Source organism: Panthera onca, chromosome A3 (genome assembly GCF_046562875.1).
Source record: "Panthera onca isolate mPanOnc1 chromosome A3, mPanOnc1 haplotype 2, whole genome shotgun sequence".
Lineage (NCBI taxonomy): Eukaryota > Metazoa > Chordata > Mammalia > Carnivora > Felidae > Panthera > Panthera onca.
In genome coordinates, this window is record NC_138341.1 from 127,951,221 (window position 1) to 127,971,060 (window position 19,840).

The window sequence follows — 19,840 nt, forward strand, 5'->3', positions numbered from 1 at the left end:
CTAATACAGAAATACAGAATGATTTTCAAGATATATTAAATGACAAAAGCAATATGCAGAACAGTTTATGGTATGTTACTATTTGTGTGGGGCAAAAAAAGAAAAAAAAAAAGCAAAACACACAGATACACACGTGGTCCTTGGATGTTCTGTTTTTGTTGTTGCTGTTTTGTTTTTTTAGTCTTTATTCTCTCTGCTTTCCAGTTTTGGAATCTGTGTTCTCTCAGAGGGAGGGATTTATGTTCTATTGAAGGGAGGTAAACAATAAACAAAATACATAAATAAGATATAGTGTGTCAGAGGTGGTGTTATGGAGAACAATGAAGCAGAGAAGGGGACAGATTGTAAAAGTTGTGTGTGTGTGTGTGTGTGTGTGTGTGTGTCCCCAAGGCCCCATGAGACACTTTGATGAGAGAGTGGTAGTAAGGCCGAGAATACCCAGGTACAGCTGACACGAGAGCCAAATAACCAGAATTTGGACTTTGGTCCATGAACATAGCATGGGGTGGGTTACCGCTGCTTGCCTACTGGGGTGACAAGCCAGTTACATTTTCGTACCCTCTTTCAGGTGAAGGCAATCAGTGCTGCCCCTCCACGTCCCCCAATTCAGCCTCTTGTGCAGATCTTCACCCGCCCCCCATCTCCCTGTGCCCTCCAGAAAATAAAACAAACTCCACCAAGCTTGTTTTCTCCATACCTTTTTATTGTACTGTGCATACTTCATTAAAGGACCATTTGCTTAGAAATTCTTAAACATTTGGACATATTTTACAAGACAGGACAGCAGCTGGAGGTCACAATTTCATCCCATCACATGCATAAAAAGACACGGGTTTTTTTGTTGTTTGGTTTCTTTGTGTGTGTGTGTGTGTGTGTGTGTGTGTGTGTGTGCCTGAGCACGCACACACAATGCTCATTGTCACCTTTACAGGAAGGACTAGAGACATCAACTGACCAGAGATGAACAGGACCCACAAATGCGACCCCGAGAGAAGAGCGGCTAAGGACATTGGTCACTTATGGCTAATGTGATTGGCTTGGCCCCCATCATGGGTGGGGTAATCAGAATGGCTTTGCTGGCAGAAAAGCCTCAACCTCACACCATAGTTCCTGGGCGAGACAGAGGGTCTTAGCTAATGGAGTTGGGGCACATGCTACCAAGGGAGACACTGGGGCTCAGAAAATAGGAAAACCCGTTGGCTCTCAAAGTTGGAGGGCAGGCTGGCCCTCTTTTCCAGCTGGACTCCCATGGCTCAGGGATTGCAATCCAGTTTCCAGATGTCAGCTCCCAAATTCCTGCCCCAGCAAGTCCCAGACCAGGAGAAATCCCTTCTTTGTGAGCTAAACTAGAACATGAGGCTGAAAATGCAGGATAGGAGAGTAGGAAGGAGGCTGGGGCTGCCCCATGGGGCCCCTGGAAGTGTTGCTCCGAGAAGACCAGGGCCCTGAGGGCAGACAAGTGTCAAATTTGGACATCACCTTGGCCCCTAATTGAATCAAAGGCTAGATGGCATTGGTGGAACTTACAGGTTTTAATGAGAGCCCCCTCTCCCTGCCCCGCCATTTCTCTTTCCTTCCCAGTTAGCTAACTAATGAACTCCTGTATTCACTCACACATTCGCTCATTCAGAAGTCAATCATTTACACATTCATTCACTCAAAGGAACACGGGTTGGGTGAGCACTATGTGCCAAGGGCATACACTGGGGGATAACCCTGAGTTCCTGGTGCAGAAAATGGTGTTTCCAGCTCTTGCCTTTGGATCAAAGCCAGGAGGTCTGGAGAGCAAAGAGACCAACTTGCCCCCAGCTCAGCAGCTGCTGATTTTCCTTTTCTCCACCCATCAGGCACCCGGAGCTTAGATGTCAAGCCTACCAAAGACAGAGCCCGAAACCCTAGTGAAGCCTTAGGGGGCCATGATCCAAAGCCACAGAGAAGTCTGAATCTCTTGGGCATCTTCTCTTGTGCTTCCTTCCTTGTTGTGCAAACCTGGATTAGCTCAGGAGGCAAGAAGCATGGGACGATCCACATATGATCCTCAAGAGCATCTTAATGGAACAGAATTGGGAGCCTCCCTTCGTTTTCTAGAACCGACATGCCTTTGGAGCCGTTAACGTGAGCTATTTCTGCAGGACAGAGCCTCAAAGGGGGATCTTGGGAACTGGGTTTTTGTTTCACTTTGTTTTGAAGGAAAGTAGCTGATCAGGCTATCCATGCAAACTTATTGTCCTGCCTCACTTCATAATAAAACCACCTATCACTGCCTGGACTTGGGGTCATCCTGAGGAGGAAGGCCCACCTCCTCCAAACTCACCAGACACAGTTGTGGGGGGGGGGGTACTTTAAAACTTCTTCTGTCAAATGGTCTCCTTGGAGAATGCAGTATCCAGACCCACTTGGGAAGGGGCTAGAGATGTGGGCGACCGGGCAGCTGAAGCCTAGTTTTGCTGTAAAAATGGATTACATCTGCTTCTCTCTTTTGGTCCTTCTGGATTTACTTCATTGGGTGGGGATTTTCAAACATCTTAAATGGGATTTTCTGTTTTACTTGCCGTTTGGGGGGGGGGGAGCCCTTTTGGAATGGTGCCATTTGCTGTTGCCTAGGCAGTTAGGCGGCTGGCTAATGGATAAAAGATCATTGCATCTCTTGTACAGAAAGCCTCAGGCCCATGAGGGCACAGGGTCTGGGCAGAAGAGCAGCACCGTGACATGGTCAGCCAGAGAGGGACTGTTCCTTGGCTGGTCTGGTGAGGGCAGCATAAGCCTCATCCCAGCCAGTGTGGCTCCTGTTAGGGCACTGGGGATAGGTTGGATGAGTGACCAGCAGGGTCATTAAAATTACCCAAGATAGGAAGCAGAGGGGAAGCAGGGTATCTTGCTGCCACTTCCTTCCCTGGCACCCCTGCAGAAAACTCCAAATCCTAGAATTTGAATTCCTGCTAACTGTATTGCTTTTGCCTCAAGGCTTTGAGCCTGTGCCTAGATGTCCAAAACACACACACACACACACACACACACCCCAGAGAGAAGGAGAATTGCCCTGGTTGTTCAGTCCACTTGCCATGCAAATTGAGGGTCTCTCTGAAACATCCATCTTGTGCATGATCTATAGCCTCTTTTCACCAGCTCATCCCCCAACACGGCACCGACTTCCATGGTGAGGCAGCCCCACCTGCGGGAAGCACTTTCTTAACTTGAGCTGAAACTGACCACCTTGTTCCTCTCACTCAAGAGAGAGGCTTCACTCAGAGGCTCGCTCGCAGCCATCCTGCAGGCAGATGACGTCTTCTTCAGGAGAACGGCCCCCCTCCCTCCCCATCCTGGCCAGCCCTTAGAAGATCTTTTCGGAATCTCCGCAGAGAAGAATGGAGAGTTAGAATCGGAGGGAAAAAAAAGATGAGGGACCACTGGATTCACCAGAGCCCCTTCCAAATCCATTTCGTCAGGTTGGCATTTGGGGAAGTTCAGGAGAAATTCCAGGTTAAGACAAAACCAGGGGCAGTGGAGGGAAGCCCAAATGACACAATCTCTCTCTAGATGAAAACAGCCACAGGCTAGAGTGTTTGCTTATCTGGGCATCAAACCTAGCAAACTACTAGGAGACAATTTTGTTTTGTTCTTGTGCAAAAGTTTTTAAAAATCTCGTCTGTTTTATTTGGCTCTGGTCCAAACCAGATTACCAGGAACTTTTGGGGGTAGCAAAGCTCCGATTAGGGTCATAGTCCAGAATAACACATTTGTCCTTCAATTGGTTTCCTCTTGGGGTTTATCCAAAGGGATGGTTCACTGCCATGGGGGTCCAGATACGGCTCAAATCTCTGATCTGGCCAGAGGCCAGAGTCCTGAAGCCAACAGTGAGGCAGGTGGGGGTATGAACACCTAAATGAATGGAAGCTGAAGATTATCTGGGTTTTCTTCAATTTCCTGTAGGAGTTGAAGAGTGGAGAATCACTTTCTGCTGAAGATCCTGCTTCCTGAGATGTCCTCTGCCCACCTGAGGCTGGAAGCTGCTTGGGGGGGATTAATCAGGACACTCCAGAAACTCCCCGGGGCCTGGATAGGTGGGAACTGGAGAAACACCACTGCCCTTGCCACACGCCTCTGGTGCTAGGGAGCCAGGCAGCTGGGAAGGGGAGGACAGATGCGTTGGCAGATTCTGGGGGACATGTCTTCTCAGGGTTCGGCTGCAGGCTTGTCTATTGCTTTTTGGTGAGGCTGTTGGAAATGGGTTAAAATGAGGACCTGGTAACAAGTTGATGAGATCTGAGGCCCCAGCATGTTCTCCGAGGTTTGCAAGAACCTGAAAATGCTCTGGCCTTCGGATCCAACTGATGTTACAAGGGAGCAGGGGTGTTGCAACAGGCCAGCTGAGAGGGGCTTAGGTGTATCCTGGACCCCAGCAGGAAGTTTGCTTGCAAGAGATTTTCGGTTCCAAGATCTCTGGGGATGAGAAAATTCAGTCTCTTCCAAGTGCCAGCAGGGTGGGGGAGGATGAGCTGAACCAGCCCACATTCTATCCCGATCTTGAGGGCCATCCACGGCCCTGCTTCTCCTGGTCTCATTCCTGCATCCATGCCCAGGATTGTTAAGAACAGAAGAAACACACAGAACGAGGGAAGTAACAGTGTCCGCAGACTCTAGGCCAAGTGTCAGGAAACGCCTGCGTGAGCAGGTCAGAACCCCAAGTCTTTCCCTATCCCCAGAAAGTCAGAATCAAAAGGAAGAAAAGAAAGTAAGCCCAAGGGGCAATGGGGGGAAATGAAAAAGACCAGAGAGTATCAGCTATGGTGATGACCCAACAATAAAACTCCTAAGACGTTATTCTAGATTACAAAAGTAGCTATGAGACGAAGCGGCCCTATTACAAATTGGCTAAAAACACCTATGTATCTATATACTTTTTATCTGAACAGAACAAGAGGCTACTCTGAGACACATGGATATCCTACGATGTAGACCCGCGTCAGACACTTCTAGAGCCAGAAAAACAGCAACAGAAAATGCAGAGGTAACTTTTTTATTTCTGGGCGTAGCCAGGCTGGTCTGGGTCCCCCTGGCTGAGCGAAAGCATTTGGATGCGGTCATGTGTGTGGTGAGAAACGGGCAACTGTAACTCAGGGCTGGAGGTTCTCCACTGTCCAGTTGGGGGTGGCGGAGGTGACCTCTTCTTCCTCTCACCACAGGAAGAGCCATTTCCCAAAAAGGATCATGCCCCAGAGGCGGTTTGCCTGGCTCTCGTCGGATTCAAAGTTACCTAACTGGAGGCTGAAGCCTGGGGTTATGTTACTTGGGGCTAGTTAGCAGAGAACTAAGAAGCGAGGGGGGGGGGGGGGAGGAGAGAGACGGGGAGAGAGAGAGAGACCTGGCTCCAGTGACCCTTCTCCGCGATGAAGTTTGAATTTCCCCTTGTCCATGGACTAGACACTCCAGCCATGACTTGGAGCAAGACAGAAACGTACGATAGTTACAAACATGAATACGTCAGAGTTTTACAGAAGAGAATACTGTTTCTTTTTCTCCTCAGAAAAGGGGATCTTATTAGGAGAGAGGGCAGGGCTGAAGCTAGTCACCAAGAGGCGGTGGAGGAGAGCTGGGAATCAGTTTGGCCAAGTTTGTGGTCGCCAGCACTTTGGGGGCGGGGGTGGGGGGGTGGGGTGGGGGTCAAGCTGGGTGAGTTGAAAGGAAGTGGTCTCCTCAGGATTTTGCCGTTCTCCGTCTTCTTCTTTCTTCTTGATCCCCAGTGCTTTTAGAGAAAGGGCCTTCACGGGAACAAATGTCCTCTTCTCTTCTTTCTTTCCCCGTTAAGTGTGCTTAAGATAAAATTCCTAAAGAAGGCACTGAGAAATCTGCACCAAAGCCCTGTTTTTTTCTTTTTTTTTTTTTTTACCCAAAGATAAAAAAAAAAAAAAAAAGGTGAAAAAACCGACTCCTCCAGAGCTGGCCCTCCTCTCTCTGCAGGTCGCAGACTCCCCTGTGTGATCGGGACACACAGCCGCCTGGTCCCTAGCCCTTACTGATAATGGCGGAAGTTGGAAGCCAAGTTCGGCTGGGTTCTCGGCGAATTTCACTGAGTTCGCCAAAGGGACCAGGCATCCACCCGCGCGAGCCCCTAGCTTGGTTTCTTTGGGTTGACTTGTTTTTTTCCTCCCCCTCCCCCCCCGTTTTTGTTGGTTCAGGAATGGGTGCGATATGGATCACCAAGGTAAAGTGGTATTTGCCTCCAGACCATGCCTTCCTCTTTTCCGTGAGGACCTGTCTGTCAAGGTCAGCTTCTCAGTGGAGACTCTTAGGTAGATTTCCCAGTGCATATACACAGGTACAGGTAGGGTGTACACGTATTAAAAATCGGGGTATGCTCCTTTTTGGCAGATGGGGCCTGGGAAAACTTACAATACTCTATTTTGAATTGGGCACAGGGGAAAAGCTATATTCCCACAATACATACACAAGTAAAAGGAAAAAAAAAAAAAAAAAACCAAAACATAATGCAATACTTTCTAAGCATAGTATATGCTGAGTTTCAATTATTCTGTTTCTATAAGAACTCTATAGGACTCTGGCTAGTAAGCCTGAAAAGGTAGGTTCTTAATGATACTTCTGAATTCATCCTTCAAAAGTGACTCCATAAAATGCTACTTTAAGGTCAGACAAACTACACAGGGAAGGAAGGGCCAGGTCCTGTGTGACCACACAAGGCAGAAAGGGCCTTTGGTTACAAGGAGAGTTGCACCAATTGGTTATTAGTTAAAAAAAAAAAAAAGAAAAAGAAAGAAAAAAAAATCATATCCAATCTGTACACTTCTCATCGGCTTCAACCAACAAATGAAATGCCTTGATTTGAAGAAGGGGTGGTAAGTTCCTTCTCGCTGTATATGGCTATATTTAAACATGTTCACTTTCCTGATATGTAAAATAGACTATATTACTATTGTTACTAATTTTTACAGATAGCATCAGCTCTAAAAATATCGGAATCGGAAATCACAACTATTTACTTTTATCAAAAAGCATTTGTTTTCCCTGAATTTTCACGTTTGTGCTGATGGCCGACGTAAATGGTCACGAAAACAAAGAAGAGGCAGGTGAGATGAGATGGGCCGGGGAGGACTGTCCGTCGGCCGCTCCTCAGTAGGCCCCCAGCCCACGCGCTGTGTGCCCGGCAAAGCGCTTGGGGGCGTGGCTGCTTCCTCTCTCTCTGGTGCTACCAGCACAGGATGACCTCACACTTTCCCTGCCCCTTAAGTCCCTTTGCGGTGGCTGCGAGGATGCTCTGAAGATACCTCAGAGTGGCAAGATACTTCGGCATCGGCATCGTAGCCTTTGTTAACACAGCAAAGAACAGGACTGCACCCTCTTGGAAGGATCCACAGTCCCCGGAGACACTGAGAAGCAGTATGAACCGGGTACATATTCAGCAGAGCACAGGTGTTTTTAAGGGCGGTGGGATGACTCCTGTGGACACCTGTGACAGGTGGTCCAACCGCATGCCATTGTGCAGAGGGCAGGCAGAATGACTCTGATTATTTGTGTACTGACAGGTGGCTCATGCCATCACACTCACAGGCAGACCAATGACATATCGTAGGAGGAACAGGAGACCCACGCCGTGTTTGTTCCATCAGGAAGACGTGTGCCTGTCACCGTGTTGTGGGCGGCAGATCTACGCTCCTGTACTTGGGACATCGTCCATCCGCGTTGTATTCAGGGAACGACATCGGTCCGCTGTACCAAAGACAGGCAGATACGTCTTCTTGACTGACAGATGGGCCAACAGCAGGGCATCATGCTAACCGGTGGCTCAACCCAATGTGTCTGAACTGAGGAACGGCCAACACCACCGTCCTTCCTGGACCCAAATCAGGCAGGCCAACGCCAGGTCGTCGAACTAGGACAGGAAGACCCACACCAAGAAATACACCGGAACCACTCACAACGCACACAAATACTTATTGCTTTTGTCCGTACTAGCTGCATTGATGGCTGCAGAAAGGAGGGCTGAGTTTTAGTACAGACAGTGACACTGAAAACATACCAACAGCTGGTTGACGAGAAAGAGAACAGAGTCAACACCCAGTGCCCACCACCTACTGTATTCTTCCGAGACGCGCGTGTCTCCTGCACACGGGACTCTGTGAGAGGCCCCGCTCCAGGGCTCAAGTACCCTTCCTCGCAAGGGGGCCAACAGGAAGCTTCAGAGGGACAGGGAAGGAGCCCACAGACTTCAACGTGGCAGACAGCAATACCCGCACAACATCACCCACCGTGGCCCGACACAGGCATGTAGTTAACAGCCCAACTGTAGTCCCAAAAAGTGGCCCACGGGAAATAGTGCTTGTTTTAAAGTGCAAGATGTTGACACTGTCCCTGGTAGAACCTATTTTTGAAAAACATAAAGTGCTTTTTATTTTAACTTTTTTTTTTTTAAACTTGAATACCACAGGAAACAAAAAAGAATTTCTATCATAGTAGATGCTTTCCCTGCTGCCACAGGAAGTATTCAAAAGTCTGAACTGGGCATTTCAATTGGGGATTTTTTTTTTTTTCCATTTTTGCAGGTAAAAAAAAAAAATCAGATTTTATTCTGTTCTTCGGTAACATACAGTCTCTTTGAATAAGCTACTTCTTTTGCATATTTGACACTTCCATATCTTTTGAGGCTATGCTAGTGATGTACAGAGAGGGTTTTCCTTATACAACCCTAAAGCAATGTTCACAGTTCACACTGCTGGCTGAGTGCCTGCCGTCTGAACCCTTCCCATGTTGCCAGGGGGCAATCAGAATCAGGAACAAGTGGTGCAACTCACCCTGATGATATCTCAAAGTTAAATCTCAGGTACTGCGGAACACTGAAGTCGATGACGACATTTGAGGAAGGGTTTTGCGCTGGGACCGTGCTTTATGGCGCAGAAATTTCCCCACGACACAAGCATCCTCTGCAGCCTTCTGACAGTGGGATCCATCCAGGAGGCGATGGACAGGAGTTCCTAGAGGTGGCTGGGCAATGCCCAAAACGAAATCGGTCAACCCGGCCACTTGTTGTCCGGCGTCCGTCTCCAGCCGAAGCCCAAGGGATGGAGATGCTGCCCCCTGAGGCTGCGATGGAGAGCCGTGACAGAAAAGTGGGGACTAGGTGGGCTTGGTGAGGTCTAGCATGTGGTAGTGGTGGCTATGAGTTCTGCCCACGTCATCTCCCAAAGAGGGCAGCAGAGTTGTCACAAGGAGACGCCATAGCCTGTGGCTTGGCCCACTTCATCCTGCTGTACCTGTCACGGCTCTCCAGGCCCTAGGGAGCCTCCTCTGGAGTCTCTCTTCTGCCTGGGGGCTCTGCAGAGCCTGTCTGTCTGAGTTCGTGTGGAAAAGCTCTGCGGCAGGTAAGCTGAACGGCACGCCTCTTAGGTCTTGCCACAGGTCTCTGCTGCAGGTAGGGTAGCTCAGAGGCTCTGATCCCGTGTGCTCCCGTGGGCTCCTCCCCCTGGCAACACGCGGACGTCGGGGGAGATGTGGTTCTCGAGTTTGCACTTTTCCTGACCACTGGGGCCTTTTCCAGTCAATGCTTCTGTAGAGTAAATACAGTTCTGCCTTAAGAACTTAGGGGACGTGGGTAAGGGGGAGCTTTCAAAGTGGTTCTTCTCTGATCTTGTCCCGACGCTGAACTTGGGACTGGTGCTCACATGCACGCTCTTGGGAGGGCTGGAATCTACACTGTAGAGAACCTGCCCCTCATCGTCTGTGTCCGCATCAATGTACTGGTGGATACCTGCTTCAAAGTTGAATGCTATTGCTGTGTGTTTCTCAGGCGACCGGGGGGGTGTCCTAGCACTTGCTGTGGTATAGATGGAGGACTCTGGGCTCAGTACAGGCCTGTCCAAGAGTGTGGCACACTCTAGCCCAGCGACAGCAGCTGCACCCCCCCGGTTCCTAAGAGGGTCATGGTACATCCCCAGAACGGGGACTAGTGGACTGGGGTCACCCTCCATGAAGTTGACTTTAAGTGCTCGTAGCTTCAGGGGGTTATTCGTCTTCATAGAACTCTTGGGGCTCTCAATGAAGAAAGAAGAGCATTGGCTGGCATCAGGGGTGGGGTTGGCCTCCACAAATCTCCCACCACTGGCACCCAGAGCTCCCCGCCAGCCCACCTCTGGGGCCATGCTACCCCCAGTCTTGCTGGGGAGTGAGGCCAAAGGGCTGTGGGAGAATCTGGTGGCTTCGGGGAAGTCTGTGGCACAGCTAATGAAGCTATCGATGCTCGACATGCTTCGCATGTCGATGACCCCTTCTGTACGAGTGGGCAGAGGGGCTACAGGGCTGGGGATACTCTCCATTTCAAGTTCTTCCTTTGGTTTGCTCTGTGTTGTTGACTCCTTGGTATTGAGGATGGGTTGAGATTGGGTCTTGGCCATCTTATTGTACATGTCTTCCAACTGCTGGACGTTCAGGTGCTGAGGACTGGAAGATGATCTGGCCTTCTCAGGGGATCCCTGCTCCTTGGTTTCAAAGGACTTACTTGAGCTAGTTTCAGATAGTGTCCTCTTTGTCCATTTCCATTTGTTGGGAGACAAGTGATTATCTTGTACTTTGTCCTTCTTACTCATATTTTCTCCATTTTTCTCTACCACAATGTCCATCATCTCGATGCTCCGGGCGAAAGCATCTTTCATGTTCATGGAGACAATGCTGCCATTCCTCTTGGCTCTCTCCAGAGCCTCTCTCCGCTTGATTGCTTTCTCCTGCCTCTTCTGCTCCTTGTAGAACTCAGAGAAGTTATTGACAATGATCGGGATGGGAAGAGCAATCACCAGGACACCTGCAATGCAGCAGAGTCCTCCGACAATCTTCCCCAGGAGAGTCTTGGGGTAGATGTCTCCATACCCAACCGTCGTCATGGTGATGGTGGCCCACCAGAAAGAGGCTGGGATGCTTTTGAACTTGGTGTCATCCTCGTCCTTCTCAGCAAAGAAGACGAGGCTGGAGAAGATCATGATGCCCATGGCGAGGAAAAGGATGAGCAAGCCCAGCTCATTGTAGCTCCTTCGCAGGGTGAAGCCCAAGGACTGGAGGCCGGTGGAGTGCCGTGCGAGCTTGAGGATGCGGAGGATACGCATGATGCGGAAGATCTGGACCACGCGGCGGACATTCTGGAACTGCAGCACACTCTTGTTGGATTCGGTGAGGAAGATGGTGACATAGTAGGGCAAGATGGCCAACAAGTCGATGGCGTTGAGTGGGCCCTTGAAGAACTTCCACTTCTTGGGTGAGGAGAGGAACCGCAGCAGGTACTCCATGGTGAACCACGCGATGCACACGGCCTCCACGTGAGCCAGCTGGGGGTTGTCTGTGGTCTGGCCGAACTCGTCAAGGCTCTGCAGCTCGGGCAGCGTGTTGAGCGACAGGGCAATGGTGGAGAGGACAATGAACATGATGGAAATGATGGCAAGGATCTGCAAGGAGAAGAGAGCGGGATTTAGTTACCGACCTCCAGTAGGATGATCATCCTAACACCCTGACTCTGCGGGGTGCCCCTCAACAGTTCAAGGGCACTGTCACATCTCACTTGTCACTTAATGACTGGTTGTTGGAGCTAAAAAGATCATTTATTCAAGTCCATTTTTGTTTTTTTGAATCCATTCAAAACCAGAGCCCGGAGACTGCAATGATTTCAAGCTAACTGTTCTAGCCCGAGGGGTCAGCAGTGAGGACACGGCAGGTTTGAAAGACAGCGTGAGGAGCAGCAATTTAAGAGCTTGGACTCTGGTGTCAGGTTGTTTTGGGTTTAAATCCCAGCTCGGCCACTTCCTTACCTGGAGCCAGGTGTTTATCCTAAGCCTCAGTTTCTTCATCTGCAAAATGGGAGGGCAAATACAGTGTCTATTTCAGAGAGCTGCTATGAAAAGTCAATGCGTTAACGTGTGCAAAGTGCTTAGGACATTTTCCAGCGGCACATGGTGAGTGTCTGATAAACACCCGCTATCTTCATGGGGGCGACCTCTCAGCCCTCACCCCACAACATGCCGTCAGCTGAGACCACCCAGGCTCCGCGTGGCTCAGCTGGCCTTTGTTTCCTGCCCTGTCCCCAAATGTCCTGTTATGTCCTGTGAGCAAATGCATGTGAGAGTTTTCCGTCCTTTGCAATCAGTCCTCACGCACAACACAGGGTGGTCAAGCCTACGTTTTTACTTCGACCCCTCTCTTTGGGTCTCTCCTGCCACGAGTTCCCAAACGTCACACTTCTCTGGCCACACGCCATTTTTGGCCGATCCCACATGTCTGTGTCCCTTCTTCTCCGTTCAGTGAACTTCGATCCATCTTTAAAAACCCAGCCCACGTGACCCCTCTCTGTAGAGGTCATTCCTGGTGGGACTGGCCGCTCCGTCCTTCGGGGTCCCTCACCACTTCGCCTTCCCTTGCGTGCTTTCACAACGCATCCCATTACAGAGGCGCGTGTGTTCATCACTGCCCAGAATCTGCGAGCTTCCGGGGGGACGAGGGATGGGTTCAGAGCTTTGTCTCTGCGCCCCTCGCACTCCCAGCACCCAGCCCAGGGCAGGGGCTAGTCCAGGTTCACAGAGTGACAAGCGGAAGGAACAGGACCAGAATCCAGTGGTCCATCTGGCTACTATTCATTGATCATGTACAACATGCGAAGCACTTTGCTAGGCACTGGGGGCACCATGAGCAGCAAGAAAGCCCTTTCTCCACCAGCCCAGATGCCGAAAGGATGTGTTATGCATTTCTCCAACCCCAGGTGCTCTATCAACTTCCTGGCTTTTTGGGTTTTTTTTTTTGTTTTTTGTTTTTTTTTTGCTGTACTCATGTTCAACGTATTCTGTGTCTTTTATTTTTTATTTTATTTATTTTTACTGTTTTTTTTTAAATCTTTGAGAGAGAGAGAGAGAGAGAGAGAGAGAGTATGAGCATGGGATGGGCAGAAAGAGGAGACAGAGGATCCAAAGCAGGCTCTATGCTGACAGCAGACAACCCCATGCGGGGCACGAACTCATGAACTGTGAGATCATGACCTGAGCCGAAGTCGGACACTTAACCGACCGAGCCACGCCAGGTGTCCCCCCCAAGTACCCGGTGTCTTTTAAACAAAACTTTTGAGTGTTAATACCTTGATTTGCACTCACCGGAAAAGTAAAATTCTGTAATCACTTTATAAAAAGAAATATCCGATACACAAAAGTAGGTCAAGTTTATATATATTTCTGAACCATAATCAAAAGAACACCCACGAACCCACCACCCAGGCAAAGAAACAGGGTACACAACAGAAATGCTGACACTTCTCACAGGTCCTTCCCCACCCTGTGGGTAACCAGAAATTTTTCTCCTCCCTTGTCTTTTCTGTAGAGTTTTTTTTTTTTAAGTTTATTTTTGAGAGAGAGAGAGAGAGAGAGAGAGAACTCGAGCAGGGGAGGAGCAGAGGGAGAGGTAGAAAGAGAATTCCAAGCAGGCTCCACAGTGACAGTGCAGAACCGATGTGGGGCTCAAACCCACCAACCGTGAGATCACAACCTGAGCCGAAACCAAGAGTCGGATGCTTCAGCAACCAAGCCATGCAGGTGCCCCATCTGTAGTGTTTAATGCAGAGGTAGATGGCCCTCACAAATTGGTACTGTGTCTTGCTCAGGACTGACATCCTACTGTATGTGTCCTTTTGCTGCCTGTACTCTTTACTCAGTAGTAAAACAACAACAACAACCACAAACACGGCTCACCTTCTCTGTTCTATTTTAGTCTCGTCCTGAGAAATGACATTTGCAAAGATGCTGAGTTTGGGTGCCAGGGAAAGGTATGTTAAATATTCATTAACATAAATATGTGCTTATTGGAATAAAGCATTTGGGCAGCATACTCTGGCAACTCCTGCACTGAGTTAGGAGTGTGGGTCCTAGAGGTAGAGCCCAGCTGGGTGGCCTTGGCATTGAAACTTTGCCTGCCTCACTTTTCAAGTGCGTAAAATAGGGATATTCTAGTCATTCATGACTGGGGATGATTTTGACCCCCCCCCCCCCCAGGGGATATTTGGCAAATTCCACAGAAATTTTTGGTTGTCGCAACTTGGGGGAGGAAGATGCGATACTGGCAGCCTGTGAGCGGAGGCCAGGGACGCTACCGAACATCCTACTTTGCACGGGACAGCCTCACAATGAAGAATCACCTGGCTCGAAATGTCGATAGTACCAAGGTTGAGAAACCCTGGGGAATACTGGTAGCCAGCCCCTTATATATTGTACAGTGGGGGACAAGGAGATTATGCACGTAGAGTACCAGCACAGGTGGGCCTGACTTTGTGGGGGCGGCCAGCCAGGGTCTTGGGCCGAGCCTGGCAGGCTGCGGTTCTGGGCACTGACCCCCCAGCCAGGAGGGAGCCTGCAGGAAAGGAGCTGATTCCCGATTCCTGGGGAGCCTGTTCCTTTAACAGCTGGGAGGTCCCATTTCCCCCAGAGGCTGGAAAGGGAAGCCCGAGCCAGTTTCTAACCCCTAGACAACTCCAGGGAAGGCCCACATAATTGCTGTTCTGCTGACAGACGCATGAATTATGCACCCGGCATATTATGTACAGTCCTTAGGGCTTGTTATTTTAAGGCGGGCACCACCTTTGTACCTGAGAATGGGCCCTCCCCGTCCCTCCTCTCAGCCTCAGGATGCCTAGAAAAGAAGAAAAGGGGGCGGAGGCCTCCCTGGGTCCTGGGGGAGGGCTGCCTGCTGCTCAGGGCTGTGTTGGGAAGGTCAGAGCACCTCAAGCCTCCTTCCCCGAAGGCAGCATGCAGGGTCTTTCTCTGCACCCTCTCCTGGCCCTGCCCACGAGATAGTTTTCTTTCCTGAACCCACTGAAGCCTTTAGAGTCAGGGCCACACTTCCCCAGCCAGGAAGTGGCTGGGGAACTTCCAAATGGGTGTTGAACCTTCTGTGCCTCAGTTTCCTTATCTGTAAGACTGAGGGGTGGGGGAGGAGGTGTCCAGGGCAAGGCTGCAATGAGAATTCAATGAATTCATAAGGCCCTTAGCTCAGCTTTTATTGCTATTATCCCCAGCCTTACACTTATTTATGAGCTGGTTTTGAGTCCTGCCACTATCATCCCGAGCTGTGTGGCTTTGGACAAATCATTGCCCCTCTCTGAACCTCCATTTCCTTCTGTCTAGAATGCAGATGAAAGCAATTGAGCACGTACCACATAACAGCCACTTAATACACATTATGTTACTAAGTTATTATCTGGGTAGTTTATCATCGCCCCCACCCCCAGCCCCTGGACTGGTTGCTTAGGTCTGTGGACCCCAGTGCCTGGCTAAGGCAGCAGACATCCTACAAGCTTGGGCTCTGTTCTCAAACCCAAACAGTTTTGACCCAGTCTCCGGATGGACCCCAGGGATGGGGGGACCAGCCAACATCCAGAGCCCTCCCAGGTTTTGCTCAAAACTCTGTCTGGGCCTCTGCATCCCCAGCCCTGTTTGCCTGGGATCTGAGCCCAATCAGGTTTGGGCAGGACTCCAGGAACCCGGGGAGCAAAGGCAAAAGCCGGGACAAGGGACTTGGAGGCAGTCCTCAAATTCCCTCCCTGTGAGGAGATTCTGGATCCTGGAACCCACCTGTCTGCACCAAAATGGGGGAGGAGGCTCGGGCTCTCTCGGGGGAAGAGAGCAGCAGCGGGAGTCCTCAGGGTGGGACCCAGGGGGTGCTGGAGCCAAGCCCTCCTCCTGATTGTCGGCTCTGGTGGCTGATCACGGGGATGCCCACCTTTGGCTCAGCAGCTATAAATACAAACTGTTTATCATTTCCTGCACACATTCCCCTGCTCTTCCAGGAATGTGAACAAGGCACAGAATATCTGTGCATAAAAGGGCACAGGCTCCTGTCTGAAAGATGGGGAGACTCAAGCAGAGAGGGAAGGGACCCTTTCATGGTCACACAGCCCACTGGGGTCAAATCCATATAGTGACCAGAGGCTCTGCAAGCTGAGAGCTGTTCAGGGCTTGGAAGCTGCCCCACCCTTTTTAAAAAAACAAACGTCATAAACAATTCTTCTAATTTTAACTCCAGTATAGCTAACATACAACAGTTCTCTTAGTTTCAGTGTACGATACAGCGATTCAATGATTCGATACGTTAATACATGACTCAGTGCTCATTGTGGTAAGCGCGCTCTTATGCGGAAACTTCTTCATGCACAAGCATGTTCGTAGCAACATTATCCGTAAATTAAAAAGTGGAGTGAACCCAATGTCCATCACCTGATGACTGGATAAGCCGTGGTCTATCCACACAGTGGAATAGTATTTATCCAGAAAAAGGGACGAGGTGCTGACTCCTGCTACAAGGCAGATGAACCTTGACAACATGATGCTACGTGAAAGAAGCTAGGCACAAAAGGCCACATACTGATTGGTTCCATTTAAATAAATTATCCAGGGGCACCTGGGTGGCTCAGTCGGTTAAGCGTCCGACTTCGGCTCAGGTCATGGTCTCACGGTCCGTGAGTTTGAGCCCCGCGTCGGGCTCTGTGCTGACAGCTCGGAGCCTGGAGCCTGCTTCGGACTCTGTGTCTCCCTCTCTCTGCCCCTCCCCTGCTCATGCTCTCTCTCTCAGAAATACACATTAAAAACAATTTAAATAAAGTGTCCAGAGAAGGCAAATCTACAGGGATACAAAGCAAATTAGTGGCTGCCAGGGTGGGACTATGGATTAACCGTAGTCAATGGGCATGAGGGATCTCACTGGGTGATAAAAGTGTCGTAACACTGAGGTAAGGGTGATGGCTGCACAACTTGGCAAATTCACTAAAAAAAAAAAAAAAAAAAAAAAATCACTGAGCTGCACACCAGAAGTGGGGGAATCGTATGATATGTAAAATAAGCCTTGGTAAAGTTATAAAATTTTTGCTTTCCATAAGGAGTATCCCATTGCCTTTTTTATTTTAAAAATTTTTTTACATTTATTTATTTTTCAGAGACAGAGCACAAGTGGGGGAGGGGCAGAGAGAGAGAGAGGGAGACACAGAATCCGAAGCAGGTTCCAGGCTCTGAGCTGACAGCACACAGCCCGATGCGGGGCTCGAACTCACAAACCGTGAGATCATGACCCGAGCCGAAGTCGGACGCTTAACCAACTGAGCCACCAAGGCACCCCTGTTTTTGTTTTTGTTTTTTTTAAGTAGGCTTCACATCCAGTGTGGAGCCCAATGTGGGGCTCGAACTCATAACCCTGAGATCAAGACCTGAGCTAAGATCAAGAGTTGGATGCTCAGGGCACCTGGGTGGCTCAGTCGGTTAAGCATCTAACTTTGGCTCAGGTCATGATCTCACAGTTTGTGAGTCTGAGCCCCATTTTGGGTGAGCTTGAGCCCCACATCAGGTGGGCTCAAGCCCCATATCGGGTGAGCCCCGCTTCTCTCTCTCTCCCTCTCTCTTTGCCCCTTGCTAACTTGTACCTTCTCTCTCTCTCAAAAAAAAAAAAAAAAAGTCGGATGCTCCACTGAGCCACCCTATCCCATTGATTGCTTTTGATGTTCACAGTCATACTGATAGATCATAGGAGAGAAGCAAAACTCCAAGCAAGCCATAGCCCTGCTGTAAAACCCTGCAATGGCTCTCCAAGCTCTTGGATAATGTTCTAATTCTCTGCATATAGTTGGCATGTGTTTACTGAGCACTTACCAAATGCTATGCTAGTTGCTGGGGATGCAGCATGGATAAGAAAGACCATTTTCTGTGGCCTCAAGGAGCCGCTAGGGAGAAGTGGACAAAATAACCCGTAGGCCCAGAAAGAACAAGATGATGTCAGATAGTGTTACGTACTACACGTTACTGAGAAAAACAAACCAGGGGGAATCAGTGGAGAGGCAAGGAGGGCTGTCCACGTGAGGTTGGGTAGTCAGGGCAGACCTATTTTGGGAGGTATCCTGGTTGCTTAGACTTGAGGATGATCAGTGCGTCGTTCAAAGATCTGAGCATGCCAGGCAGAAGGCATAGCATGTGCAAAGGCCCTGAGGTGGGAATGAGTTTGGCCTGATCAAGCCATAGAAAGAAGCTCAGTGTAGGTGGGACTGAGTGAGTAGGAGGGAGAGTTGGAGGAGATGAGGTTGGAGAGGCAGGAGGAACTGATGAAGAATGATAAAGAGATTTGGATTTTTATATTGACTACCTCTCTTCTCTGTCTCCAGATTTTTCTGAATTTCCCACTGCATATTCCATACCGAATCCTGCTGTACCACCATGGTTTCTCATACGTTGATATTCTCACCATGCTGTTCCCTCTGCCTTCAGTGTTCTTCCTCCCCCACTTCTCCTGGCTGCTTCCTACTGCCCCATGAGGCCCCAACTCAGGGGCCATTGCTCTAGTGAGCCTGCTCTGACCCCCAGGTCTAGGTTGGGTGTGTCCATCCTCCAAAGCCCCACATAGCACTGATGTTGCTGAGGTGGAATTTTCTCCTCTGTGCCCTGCAAAGAATGTCAGCTCCTGAGGACCCAGGCTGAGTCTGTCTTCCACTGCTGTGGCCTTGGTTCCTGAAACAGTGCCTGGCACAGCGTATGTGCTCCCTAAATAGTTGACGAATGAATGAACAAGCAGATGAATGAAACGGAGGCCCAGAAAATGAAGTGACTTTTCCAGGGCCACACAACACGTGAGAGGTAGATCTGGTCTGTGGGTGTCCTGAAGAGGTTTTCAAGGACACCGGAGGAGGCAGCTTCCGGACCATCAAACCTTTCGCTCCTTTTATGGCCCTTCCGCTTCCGCAGCTTTAAAGGGGGATTACAGCCGGGGAGTTTTAATTAGAAGGGTCACTGGTGCAGATCCGATTAAAGGGATTGGGAGCAGGCTGATGGTCTGTCCCCCCTCCCCGGCTGGTGGGGGCCGGCAGTGGGGGATAGGTAAGAAGTTGGAATCAGAAGCCTGCCGGTGGCGCTCCTGGGCACAAAGGGACGGGAATCCAGGGATCGTGTGCTTGGACCACAAAAGAGGAAGGCAGAGGCCTTGGGGTGAGCCAAGCAACAGCGGCCTTCGCCATCAGAGGGCAACCGAGTCACAAAGGTGGAAAAGGCAAGGTACAGTGGCATGGCTGGGGGCATCCTAAGCATTATAAACCAGAAGCCTTGGGATAAGAAATTTATTTTTACTTATTTGCCTAAGTTTCAAAATGGCAAGATTTCACATAAAAATCTAGATTTTCACATTCCCTTGGAAAATCAGATGTACCTACACTCACCCTGCATTCCCGACAGCAACCACTGCCAGGAGCTAAGGAGCAGCTGCCCCTTTAGACAGGGCATGGGCTCCCCAGTTTTCCTAGAGGCCCCTTGACTCCTTTTGTTATCTGTCAGGTCACGGTACGGGTTGGGCTTGCAGTTCTAGACCCACTGACACAATATCGAAGATTGTAACCACTTAATGACTTGCTACTGTATATGAAGAACTTTCCAGACAAGATTTGCATCTAATTGCACAAGAAAGGAACCTAGGGGGTCACCCTTGTCCCCATATCCAATCCCCCACCAAGTTGTGTCCATTCTGGCTCACAAACATCTTTGGGTCTGTTCCATTCCCTCTACCTGTGAGCCACCACCCTGCCCCAAGCCACCATCACCTCCCACTGGACCACTGCAAACAGACATCTTCCTGGTTTCCCCAAAGACACTCTGGCTCACTGTGGCAAAGACCACTAGATGTCCTCAATCTCTGTTCTTCCTTCTTCCATTGTAATAAACTTTTAGCTAGACACGAGCTACCCAGAATGAAGACTACATTTCCCAGCTTCCCTTGCAGTGCAGTGTGGTCATGTGACTAAGTCTGGCCAATGGAACATGAGCAGAAATGAAGCTTGTCTTTGTTTCCTCTTTCT

At 49.7% G+C, this 19,840-nt stretch overlaps 1 protein-coding gene across 1 annotated transcript in view; it reads right to left on the reverse strand.

The window, feature by feature from the left end:
* Nucleotides 1-682: 682 nt before the first annotated feature.
* The window catches only part of KCNB1 (potassium voltage-gated channel subfamily B member 1), a 100,616-nt gene continuing 81,458 nt past the window's right edge, over nucleotides 683-19,840 (reverse strand). Inside the window, exon 3 of the mRNA XM_078443971.2 lies at nucleotides 683-11,438. Coding sequence (XP_078300097.1) covers nucleotides 9,432-11,438 — 2,007 coding nt within the window. The 3' untranslated portion in view covers nucleotides 683-9,431. The remainder of the gene's footprint in view (nucleotides 11,439-19,840) is intronic.